Raw genomic sequence first — 13123 nt, forward strand, 5'->3', positions numbered from 1 at the left:
CCCTTTGATGCTTGCATACTTCCTAACCATGCAACACAGAGACTATGCAGGGGCAGATGACATCTATGACTAGATGCAGAATGGAACTATCTATACAGCTATGGCCCTTTTCCCTATTTCCTCTTCAAACACACAAAGAACCTTCCCTTAGTGTGTCCGGATTTTTTTTGTGCATTTTGTTTTGGTTTTGTGGTGTGGTGAGGTTTTTTTTATTTTATTTTTTGATTTTAGCAAGATAGGATAACGATTTCTAAAGACAACATAGGCAGCCCAAAGCTTTAGAAAACATACAAGCAACTCAGATGTATTAGCCCAAAGATTACAAAGTACCTCCTGTCATCTCAGGCTAATCAATGACATTAAGACTGAAGACAGAAGTTTTATCTTTTCCACAGTATTGTTACTTTCGAAATGAACTGCTCACTTCAGCAGTTTACACTGAAGTTATAGCTATCTGAAACATTCTCAAGGCAGTAATAACCCATGATATATTGCATTTGTACTAGAAGTCGTAAACAGAAAGCTGTGAGATAAGGCTAGCACAGATACAAGAACCACAGGACAGTAAAGTCCCACAAGGGTACTACAGTATCACAGTGGTTTCTGAAGAAAATAGATGAGTGTGACAGATACTGGAAAAAGATTTTAAAACCCCAGAATTTTACAGAATATATCTTACTCCTTAATATGTGACTCAAAGGATGTGATGGAAATAAGGCGTTCCTCCAGGACATTGATCTTGTATCTCATGTAGAAGGTAGAAAATATTAATACACAAACACTACAAAAGAAAAATAAGGCACATGAGTTAATGGAAACTTTAGAGGTACTTGACAAATTTAATGTTATAGGCCATTTAAATTGTTACATGTACGTGTTGAATAATAAAACTACTGCTTTTAGAAACACCTCAGGAATACCCATCAGTGACACTGAGACAGTTATGAAAATCTAGCTTTGAGTATGGCTTTGCTAAGTGACATGTAAAATGAACATGCAAGTAGTTAAACTCTTAATGTTTCCTGAACCAAGACACCCTTTGCTTTTAAAAGTAAAAAGCCTATTAAGTAAACTTGCCTTGGCATTTCTTCTTCTGAAAAGTCTAAAGGCCACCATTCCCAATAATTTCTTTTTTTCAGGCAAAGGTTAGATTATATTAATGTAATCATAAGAAAATTCTAGTATTTGGACAATCTTGGAATTAATTGTCAACTTACAGAAACGCGTAAAATATAAGTACATGGTTCAGAGATAAAAGCTTCTGGGACTTCACTTTATGGAAGAACCTGAAGGCTTCAGAATGGCCTGTGAGAAAAAAAACAAGTGTTACTTTGATCAAAGCAGACCACAGTACACAAACGGGTTTTTTTTAAGCATGCAACAGATACATAAATAGAGGGATAAACAAGAAAGAGAACTTCCAAATTACGTGAACTGACATAACTACACAAACTTAACTTAGTCCAGCTGAAGATCTCTCCTTGACTCCTTACCATTTCGAAGACTGTTCCGGGTTTTTCCATCAGGTGCACGTTTACTGTGTGCATCTGAGCGGACAGACTTTGCCTCAGCCTTGGAAACTTTCAAGTGAGTCTGTGTCTCAACGACATGGTAATCTGTTAACAGCAAGATTTGTAATGAAGCTAAATATGAAGTCAAAGGAAGCTGCTGGTAGCTTATGTTAGTCAAGGAGTTGGGGAAGACGACGATTTTAAAAGGTGCGTTTCTGGACTAAAAAGCACCAGTTGGTTCAGTAGCCTTAAAACAGTTTGCATAGTAATTCCAAGTCATCACAAGATATAAAGAAGCACCTGGACTGGAAGAGGATGATGTATGCTGCACTTAGATTTCTAGATCCTCTGAAAGATGGCAACCTATGCGAACTTCAAAGGTTATCACTGCATTTCCAGTCTGAAGATTATAGAGATGCAAAAGTCATCTCTCAAAAGGACTGAATGTGCTGAAGTAACGATTCCAAATCACTTTAACAGCAACATCAAATGGAGATATTGCTCCCTGTCCTGACTGTTTTTTAAATGCAGATGGTGTCTTGAAAGAGATGGGACAGAAAAATCCAGTCGCACTCAGTTTTGTTCATGTCTTACCTGCACATGCAGGACTGCTCTAATGATGCACAAGAAACCAAAACACAAGTGGCAGACTTGTGCCCCCCCCCCCAATTCCTTTTCCTAGGGTGATTCTTTAACTGGATATTGTTTTTTAAAGAAAATGGAAAGGTTTGAAGTATCTATTAGCTGTAAGGAAGACAGCCAGTAAAAATCATTATTCAGAAGCACTCATGTGGCAAGTGATGACACCACAATGTAGTTACTGCTTGACAGACACCACCACTTAATTAAAAATACACACAGAGTAAATACCAAAGAGCAGCGAAAGCAAATAGCCCCAAGTCATACCACTGAACAAAAGACACACAGGGAAAAAGAAGAGTTAATTAAAACTAATGCAACAGAAAACTGCTGTAAAAATGATAGTATTTAATTGAAAATTAATCATAAAAAGTTTATTATGATATAAATTCTTCTATAGTCAAGATGGAATCTGGACTAGTATGGACTAGTAACAGCATAACAACACATTAATACATTAATATATATTAATTGTACAGAATAATACCCTAGGTTTTGCTAAAAACATTTAGCAAGTGCTGCATAAAAGAAGTTCTACTGTACTTATGAAATTATGTGCAGTGAGTTTCTGCACAACATTCCTGCTAATTAGTTGAAGAACTTGAGGTATTTAAGAATACAAACAGTAGTGTTAAGAACAAATAGTTTTAGACAGTATTTTCAAGCGTCTTAATAACTGCAAAGAAGGAGGGTTTAAAAAACAAAACCATGAAAACACATGTCCAAAATAACTTTTTCATGGACAAACGCCACCATGGTAGACTATGTTACTTGTATCAGTTAGAAGAACTTACACTGCGACTTGAACTATTTAAAAATAGGGGGGTTTGTTTGTTTGTTTTTCCATTTTTAAAGGAGGAACATGTCCTACATTGTATTGCTGTAGTATAACTGATAGGGAGTGTGGCGAGCAGACAGTACATGGATAAGTAACTGGAGCCAATAGTGACAAATCAGATCCACTATTGACCAAGTCATTGTCTGAGTCTGGGTTGCAAAGGGATATAATAATAGCAATGCAGCTATTGTGGCTTTGAGGAAGACCTTAAAAAACATGTAATTCTCCAGGATTGTGGAGAGTGTAGATTGCACATCAGAAGGCAACTACTGAAGCAAAACCGAGAGCTAAACCATTCTCATTTCACTGGGGCCCCACGATCATACTTACCTTGGAAGCATTCCAGCTCTGGGGTCTGTGAGCCTGTGCTGCTGGACTCTTCCATCTCTTGTCTCCGCTGCTGCACTATTCCATCCAAATCAGAATAGTCCTCATTGAAATCCTGATGGGAAGAAAGAGTCACAAGAAAACTCAGCCCTGTTCTCAATCTAAACAACCTTATTTCCCCTGACCGTTCTCTAGAAACTTAACCAACAATTAAAAGATTTAACATTGTTTAACCAGGAACAATCTCTGATATCAAGACATTGAGATCAAGTTAACAAAATAAGCCCTGTGTGGTCACCAGAATTCAAGCCTCATTCCCTGCTTTCTTTTAAGCAAAAAGATTAAATCTGTGTGCAGAAGAAAGACTATTAAGTTAGACAAACTGAGAAATTCAGGACAGGCATTATTAGAATTAGAATCTGGTCTCCACGTGTGGCTACACAGCTCTTTCAAATGTTTGAGCTGGTCCACAGAGGAAGGATTGCAACTAGAAACACTTTAAGAACTGCTTATGGCAAAGGAAGAAGTAACTTCAAATCAGCACAGAGCGCTGCAGAACCTGACTGCTATAGAGAGATACATAGAGCACACAGACTTTGGAATACATACAAAGCATGCAGGTGTATATATGTATACTACCACGTGATCAGATCAAATTGCACTTACGCCAATCACTCCCATTGCTTCCTATTGTTAAAAAAACTCATGGAAGTTTTAAAAACAGACCTCATGATTTCCTTCAGTTTCTTCTTCTTAGCCACTTTAAGTAGCTCTTGCAATGAAAAATACCATGCAACAAATGAAGGAACATTTCAGCCATTTACCAGAGGCAGAGCTGTAGGACGATCGGCTCTGAAGCTGTTTTCCGCAGAAGAGGGATTTGGACTGTTGCCCATGCTTGTATCCTGAAAAAAGCAGAAATGTTAACGAGGAACACACTCAGAAACTACGTAGCATTTAAAACCAGAAAAACAATAATAATGAACAGGAACCTATATACCATCTTCCCTCCCATTAGTACTTACCTCAAGATGTCTACAGATAGATTTTAACAGCTTGTAGGTGGTATCTCTGGAGAGTAAGGAGACAAACATGTACTGAAAAACAAAAGTTCCAGAACTGTTTGAGAAAAGGCATACAGTACAAGCTTCCTTTTATCTAAATAAAACTGTTAGGTTGTTTTGCTGATGAAGTAACTATTTTCAAGAGCTTTTGTACAGCAGGAAAAAGCTTCACTCCATCTAAGCCTATGACCTGCAATTAATCACAAGGAGCACATAACAGGCACATAAAAGTTACCATATTCTCCTGCAGGAACCAGAGCATGGTCCAGATCTGCTTTTTTCTTTTTTTAAAAAGACTTTGTAAACTATGTTTTACCTACCCTTTAAAAACACCAAACAAACAAAAAACAACTCATTTTTTGTACAGTCTCCTGCATCCACAAAATATTTCTACAATGAAAACAGGCTGTTTCTAGAGCTGCTCTTAGGATAATCGGATTTTCTACTGACTGATGTTACTACTATTCTGAGTATCACTGGAAGCAAGTATATTTTGTGCATCTAAGGTACAGCTGGTCAGGTGAGAGACACAAGTAAATGAAAGAATACTGTCAGAGCTGCCAACAAGGCAGGTAACTCTCTGTGCATGCACTTCCTGACCCAGCTGTTTCAGTTCCCCCAATGCTACTACTCTACAGTCTTGGATAATGGGGAATTATTGATTACAGGGAGCAGGTGGCAACCAGAGATTCTGTTTCTTATTTTCTCACTGAGTTCTACATAGCTTTGTTTACTCTAGATCCAAAGAAAAAAGACAGGGTTAGAGGGAAAAAAATAGTCCTTGCCTGTCACAAGAGAGAAGGCGGAAGAGGCTAGGATCATTCTCTAAGAAACCAGATCGTCCAGGGTCCTAAGTCTAAATGCCTACATATGACTAATTTCTATAGCTGTTTAAATGGCTACTTAGCACCTTCAAGAATTGCTCATACTACAACCAATAAGGAGGGATCACAAAAAAATAAAGTAGAAAACAAATGAAAAAGAAAGCAAGCAGAGTGCACCATCTTTGCCCTCTACCAGTACTTACCCTGTCTGTGACTGTTGCTATGATCAGAGCATTTGGCACAAGAAGGGCAGTTTTGGTTTTCTTCAAAAGTGTCACCGAGAGCACAGGTATACTAATCTGAAACAAGATCAATGTAGTGTTAGAGACCCAAAACACCCATACACATCTGCACATTCTTTCACAAGGAGCCAGCCTACCAACTGTGATAAGCCAGACCTTCAGCATTCTTCATTTCAAGATTTCTCTACTACATCCATGATTACTAGTATTTCATTGGCATAGGTATGGCTTCAGATTATTACCATTTCTTAACTATATTTAATTGTGCTTTTATGAGATGCCAATACAGGCCTTTGTGTCATCCTTTTCCAATCCCTCTGACTCTTACAAGACTACAGGCTTAGTTCACTGTAGATCTGCAGAACAAACCAGTCTTAAAGCTAGGCTTCTTCGTTTAGAAATAAAACATTTCAAAACACATGAGACGAGAGGCTTGTTGAAGAATGAACATTGAAGTCTCCTCACCGCCTACAGATCCTATCGTCTGCAACAAGCATCTGAGCAAACAGCTGCTCATCCTTCAGTAATTATGAAAGATCCAATACTCACACAGCCACTGACCTACTCAAACCAATTCCTGTGTGTGCCATCCAGACTGTCTACATTTACATTGAAAAATTATCAATTTTCATTCCTGCATTGTGTTTATATACCCCGTTAGCTTAATGCCTACTAAGTTTTGGAGTATTTCACTTTAGGTATTCTGTATGGGCTCTTCTGGTAAATTCCATAGTTCAAAGGACCAAACACATGGTTTGAGTTTCAGTTGAAAAGCCTAGAGCTTAGTGAGTTAGGCAAATACAGTAATCCTGCCGACACATGATTAAGATACAGGTCCTGTTAAAAATTCCTTTGGCACACAGTCACAACTACCTGAAAAATTTGGAAGCAAGATGAAAAGTGTCCAAAGATTATTCAACAAGAAATCACAGACCTGAATTAAAAACATTTGTCAGCGCAGAAGAAGAACAAAGTTTCTCTGTGCACAGTTTCATAAAGCCTTGTTAACTTTTGTTCAGAAGAGCAACACAAAGTCATGAAATGAAAGATTGTTTCAGGTAACAAAAAATGTATTTGTGTACATGAGTCTGGGCACAAGATTGCCAACCATTGTTGAAGCATGGCTAGTCAAGTATCTGCTTGTCATCTAGCGGCTAGAACCTCACTCTTCACTTGGTACTTACTTTTGTTAAAAAAGCGTGCTGGCAGAAATACACCAAACTAACCCAAGTCATACAATTTTAATTATTCTTAGTCCCAGGCCTGGGTCTAAGAATCTGTAAATCCGGTCATAATTTGTTCTACTGATTTTTTTTAACATGTCAACTCTCTTTCTACTGCTTCAGAAGCCATACCTTTTGTAAATGAGTATTAAACACTACACCTTTTCTTCTTAAACTTGTATCACAAAGTTTTTGCAATACTTTTCAATGCTTTTCCCAGCTTTTTCTGAGACTGGGGAGATGGGAGAAGCTACGATGTGTGTTTAATAAGAAAAACTCAGAATCCTCAGGTAACCAGAATAGAATCTTTAAAATAAACAGAACAAAATAACAAAAAAAGCCAAAAACAAACCAGAAGATTTTTTTCAGCACAAATCCTGCTAATACTAATGATAAAAAGGCAGCTTAGAAATTTTCTAATTGGTTCAGTTCACCTCAAAGAACTTTAAATCAGAGATGTCAATGGCATTCTACTGCATGCAATTTTGATAGATAACATTACTGTAATCAAGACTAAAGTGTACTTAAGTGGGATTAAGTACTTGCTTACTGCACTGTTACCCCAGCATTAGATTAAAATGGTAAAATCACTGTAAAGTACTTTATTTCTATCTGGAGTAATAATTATTTCAGGAAACAAGGTTTACTGGCAGGCAACTTGGAAAGTAACTAAAATCAGTAAGATAATGCTTACCTCCAGGAAAGACTCAAGGTCAATATATATATATATAGCCAAAACAGAACTACCTGGAAACACAGTGATGTCTTTCAAAGCCTATTCAATCCTGCAGAAGCAATCTTTTACTTTTGATTATGCACAGTGTTTATGCTGCAGACTGAAATCTCCTGACTTGCATGGCTATCCCCTCTACAAAAGCTTTCTACAAAAAAAATTCTGCAGGTGGAAGAATTCACATTGCAAAATTTATTAGAATGCGTAGACCTGCTATTTCTCACAATAAAACACTTTATCGCTGAGCTTAAACTGTTTTACAAGTCCTAAGCAATAGAGGTTGTGGGTCTTGGAAGCTTTGTCAGTGTACCCCACTGCTAAGAATGTTCCTCTTACTCTCAAGCTTGATTTCCTCCTCTGCCTCCCATTACGTTATTTATCATTATATCCCTGATTTTCCTGCTTTTTTGTTCATGGTATTCCTAAAAAATTGTGCTCTCTGCATATGACTGAAAAAACCTTTAAATGTGTGTTACAGGGGTAGGGGAAGGCAGCTGGAAAAAAACGATTAGGCCTATCCTCTTCACTCTTCATTTTACCCACTATGTTTCTGAAAACAATGCCACATAATTGAATAATTTGGTATTTCACTATAGCCACATTTATAAACAGTGTCTATTCTCCCTATATTGTAATGTTTTCCCTTTTCATCGTATACATAAATATGTATATATTCCTGCATTTAAAACCCTGTTGACAAAGCTAATTTTCTAGTACTATCACTACCATTCTTCATCTTTTTTTCCAGGTCTTTCTAGTAGAAGTCTACCAAATAGACTACAATTTTGTATACATTTAGCTTAGTTTTAATCTGGAAAGCTGTCCCACTGTTTGAAGTAGCCACATTGGTTTGTGGAAAACAGGAGATTGCTAGTACAGCCACTTCAATTTTAATTGAACTAATTGCCAATATAACTAATTATGAATGCCAGTACCCAACCATTTGTTAATTTTTATTTCCTTTCCATCCACATTAATGTACTGCCTGTGACTAACAGAATCCATTAAATGGGAATCAACGATAACTCATTCTCTTGAGCCAAGCAGTAAAAAATAATAACCCACAAAATCAGCATGAACGATGTGTTGTTAATAATTTCAAGTGTTCTTTAAGCCTACCCCACCTTCTTAAAATCCCTTTCAAAGAGAGATGGTGTTCCATCAAAACGGTTGACAGTAGAGAAGTGAGACACTGTCAACTCCTAAGCTGGTTTCAGCACCCAATTCACTGACAAAGGGTCTGGATCTAACCAGGAACCTTATTCAAGGAAGTATCCGAGAAAGAGGACAATGAAGTCCTTGCAGGAAATTGAGCTGTTTCCCAAGAAAAGCACAAAAACAAAGCAGAGATCACATAAACAAAGAAAACCATTCCGAAAGCTCTGGATCAACAGAACTAGAACACAAATCTTTCTGGGAAGGTTTTATTTCTATCCGTATGCATATCATTCACCATAAAGGCCCAAGCCATAGATGAGACATATCTGCACCAAGAACAAATAAAACTTGTAAATTAGGATCTGACTATTCATGTCCCATTCATGCTTTTCATATTGGGCTGAAAAGTGAAAATCTAGCAAACTGTTTTTTCTTTCCCCATTCTCTGTTCACGCAGAACAGGAGTGGTAGAAGAATCCCTCAAAGACCTTTCCCACTCAACTCAGAAGCCAGTTTTAGTTCTTCCTCTTTAATTGTCTTAATATGCTTAATCCTTCCCTTCAGTACCCCGACAACATTCTTGTAGTGCTTATACTTTTCAGCCTTCCTTCCTCCTCCTCCTCTTCTCTGAAGAGAGACCTTTTTGTACAGTTTATGGTATGAGGGCTTGGCAATGCTCTCACCCCCGCATGTCAGATTCTTTCATCTGTTTTTTTCAGACAGGAAGTACTTAAAAGAGAAACTCAATCTTTAATAATAATGCTGCAGTTCTAAGGTGACTTTCAGGCACCACTTCTGAACAGTGATTGCACTCAACAATACTTAGAAGCATTAGTAGTATTCTAGCTTTGCATAATAATGTGAACTTCTGATGATGAACAGATTGTTAAGGGATAGCTTTACTCTTCTGCACATAAAGATTTTACTAACCTTCGTGTCTTTACCAAAAACCTTGGAGTGGAAGCAAATCCAGTTTTCAGAAAGGAATAACTTTCCTTGGTACAGAATTTCTTTCTGCAGAGCACAGGTAAAGCCTGAAACAAATAGATACTCTATAATCTTTAAGGTAACCACAACCCATGACAACTGTTACAAATTTAGCTTTTGTTTTGCTCTTTTTTAAAAGCCATGGTATGTTTAGGTTTGTAACTTTTGATAAACATTGTCAGACCCTGAAACACTTGATAAGTTTAATGCTCAATAGATTTCACTGGCCTAAATTCAAACTCAAAATATCTCAAGAACAAAGACTGAAATGCACAGTAACATGCAACCAGGTCCCAGAAACCAAGAATCCTTCCTTTCTGAGAGAAAAATCCTTCCTTTCCTTTCCTATAAACTTTTTGACTAGCTTTCAGGTAACTATACTATGTAAATGTAAAGAGCTTAATGAAAGGTTTTAGGCTTTAAATTTTTAGTTCTATAGCAGTTGCCTGGTCTAGATGACCAACAGAAGTATGACACATGTAAAGTAATACTGCTTTTACTTCACAGCCATTTCTTACTCACAAACTGCTTTCCTTGTATTCCTTTCAAGAAACATTTGTTATATGTATCTACGTAGAATTCACTTGTTATAACTAACACAAAGAACAGTAGAATCTTTAAGTCCTTCTCCTATGTTGAGAGATATTAGTTGGTTAGCTTAAATAACTAAATTCTAATGAGAATAAATTACTTAGGGCTATAACATGGTGTGATTTATGCTGTGTGCTTAGCTTTACTTAGCATGAGCTGCTAGATTTCCTGAAGCCTTTAGGATGCAATGGAATGAATTTTCTCAGTACTTTTCCTATCAGTTGGTACAGTGCTGAGCTTAGTCTTTTAGTATGAGGGAAATACTGATAACACACTGATGTTTTGGCAGTGTTTTCCCCAAAGTCTAGGACTTTTCCGTTCCCCACGTTCTGCCAGGGAGTGCAGGTGCATGAGAAGCGTAAACCAGGAGATAAAGAGGTGACAACCCCCAGCAGAGACTGCACATCAACAGGTTAGAGCAGCCAATGGCCTGCCTGGACACACAAAAAAATCCCAGAAGGCGTTAGAAGACCCCAGACCAAAAATCACCATTGGTCTGAAAGACCCAAAGAGTGCCTGAGGGGCGGGTGTAGAGATCAGAAGGATGTCATTGCCCAGGGATTTCTTTGTTCAAGGTTCCTCTCTGGAGGCACCCAGCCCAGGCTGACCCTGCTGCTGGACCTTTCAATTAAATTACTTATTTTTATAAAATCTGATGCCTGAGACTCTGCTGCAGGAAACCTAGAGTGAGCCTGAAGAAGGAGAGGTCTCACCCGAGAGTGACTCTGTGTGTGAGGAGTGGGAAGGGGCACCCGTTGGCTCTCGGGGGTCATGCCCTAGAGTGAGCCTGAAGAAGGAGGGGTCTCACCCGAGAGTGACTCTGTGTGTGAGGAGTGGGAAGGGGCACCCGTTGGCTCTCGGGGGTCATGCATTGTGAAGGGACCCTGGTCTGAGCAGGGAAAGACTCGGGTGGTGTGTGTGCCACTCCTTGAGTGGGGTGTGCGTGCTCGAGGCTTCTCCTTTAAAATAGCACCAGCATTTTAAAATATTTAAAATATTAAAGCATCATCAAGAGCAAAAACTCAAGCTAGTCACTTGACCAGTGCTGTCTCAAAATTAAGGAGAGACTTCAGTAAGAAAGCTTCAATACCAGAACAACGTTGCGCTAAGTTACTCTGCTAGGAAGTGCAAAGCAAGCTACAATCCCCAAAGATGCCCAACATCTGACAATTTAAGATTTGCAAGATTACCACAAAAACACCCACCACATGCAGATGGAGGCCCTGTAGCTCTAGGCTGCTGGAGTTTAAGGTTTCTAAAGTTTAGGTAGTCCCTCTTGTACATCACCACAGTAGGCAGGTAACAACATTATCTTAGATCCACAGCCAGCAATGACAAGGGGGTTAGTACTTACTTTGTTTCAGTGGTTCATCAATGGGAACATCTACAAACAGCTTATGAAAGTGTGCATTTGCCTTCAGCTAAAAAACAAAAAGCCCCACACCCAGAGACACATGCCTTATTAGATATTCTTACAATCAAGTGACCCATTCCACTTCCTGTCCTCCCAATACCTTCTTATTTTGCCCACTTGTTTTGCTATGTCGTTATTAAGTCTGTATCCTGCTTTGCCCAGACCTTAACACAATGATAAAAAAGGAACCTATGTCCTTATACAACCACAAACTATAATATTGCTAACAAGGGGGCTCTACAGCAGTTTTGTATTTACTCTTACTTATATATAAACAAACAAGTCCATCCTCTGCCCTACCTGATTTGAGGGACGTTTGAGGGAGGGTTTCCTTTCAAGCTTGGAGTCACTCTTGATATCCATTGCTGGGAGTGGACTATCTGTGCTGCTCTTTGTCCTGAAGATTAAAAAAAGACATCCCATATAAGCTTGGCCACAGTACATTAGTCTTGGTAAGTTATCAACAGGACGCTCTTTTCCATGAAACATATTAATCCTTTAATAACTATTACTGGATTCATCAAGGATTATGCAGCAATAAGACAAGCATATCTTATTCTTAAACCATGCTATCCCTCACTGAAATTCTTCTTTTAATTAAGAAGTAATACTCTAAATTACTAGTTGTAAGGAAGAAAAAAAAAAGCTTAAGACATTTTTACAACTTAGTGAATTATCAAAATGCTTAGCTTCATGGTCGCTTGTTTCTGGGCAGCATGTAAAACACTAACACTAAGCATGTTACCTATTAACGCAAGATAAAGTAAGATAAAACTTAGTAGCTGAGAGAGCAACTTGTACTATAAAACGTGAGATCATTTGGAAAGTGCAACAGAGAACAAATACAGGTGCATAAGTCAGAGGATGGCTATGAACTGTGTAATTAGTGTAATGAAATCATTAGGATAGCCAGCAGTCCTAGAGGAGATGAGAGGGAATTGTGAGTGCCAGTTGCAGGAAAAGCTGTACCTGTATGGCTCTAGCCATGCATATCAGAAAAAGAAAACCAACCCCAAAGCCAACAGTTCTAGAGTAGAACAAGTACAGAGGAAAGTACCTGTGGGTGGCTGGAAAAATAACTTTTGTTTTATACAGGAGAAATTAATGGCATGGACTGCTCAGAAACACAAAACCAGAGGTGGGACAACAGTGTTTCATAAATTAGGAAGAGAAGAACATTATCCCTGGGAATTATTTAACACAGAACAAAAGCATATCAACAGGCAATAAAAATAAGGTAGTTCTTTTTTAGAAACCTTCAGATGCAGACTGAAGAACAGAAGGAAAAACACAATACAGGACTCCTATACTGAATGACCTGAAAAATACATTGTGCTAAAGATTAAATGGGGAGAGAAAGGTGCTACAGAAGTTTCCACTATGGCACCTTATCCTGCATAATAAGTCCTTACTTTCCTAAACTTGAAAGGTTCAGGATTTCCAGTAAAACCTGTAAGGATTAGAGGAAGAGAACACCCAAGTGTAATGGGGATACAGCTGGATTTAGGGAAGAGATTGCATAGCACTGTTGATTTAGAGAGCAGGGGGACTTGCTGCATATCTCAGGTGGTC

At 38.3% G+C, this 13123-nt stretch overlaps 1 protein-coding gene across 3 annotated transcripts in view; it reads right to left on the reverse strand.

Moving 5' to 3' along the window:
- GRAMD3 (GRAM domain containing 3) overlaps positions 1-13123 on the reverse strand; it is a 44158-nt gene that overhangs the window by 6129 nt on the left and 24906 nt on the right. For all 3 annotated transcript variants that reach the window (XM_014942592.1, XM_014942601.1, XM_014942607.1), the window contains exons 3-12: positions 11852-11948; positions 11492-11558; positions 9490-9593; positions 5407-5502; positions 4341-4412; positions 4140-4220; positions 3319-3430; positions 1494-1616; positions 1218-1305; positions 680-781 (exon numbers count right to left, since the gene is read on the reverse strand). In XM_014942592.1, the coding sequence (XP_014798078.1) occupies positions 680-781; positions 1218-1305; positions 1494-1616; positions 3319-3430; positions 4140-4220; positions 4341-4412; positions 5407-5502; positions 9490-9593; positions 11492-11558; positions 11852-11948 (942 nt within the window). The remainder of the gene's footprint in view (positions 1-679; positions 782-1217; positions 1306-1493; positions 1617-3318; positions 3431-4139; positions 4221-4340; positions 4413-5406; positions 5503-9489; positions 9594-11491; positions 11559-11851; positions 11949-13123) is intronic.

This window comes from Calidris pugnax, unplaced genomic scaffold (assembly GCF_001431845.1).
Source record: "Calidris pugnax isolate Ruff unplaced genomic scaffold, ASM143184v1 scaffold59, whole genome shotgun sequence".
NCBI classification, from domain to species: domain Eukaryota; kingdom Metazoa; phylum Chordata; class Aves; order Charadriiformes; family Scolopacidae; genus Calidris; species Calidris pugnax.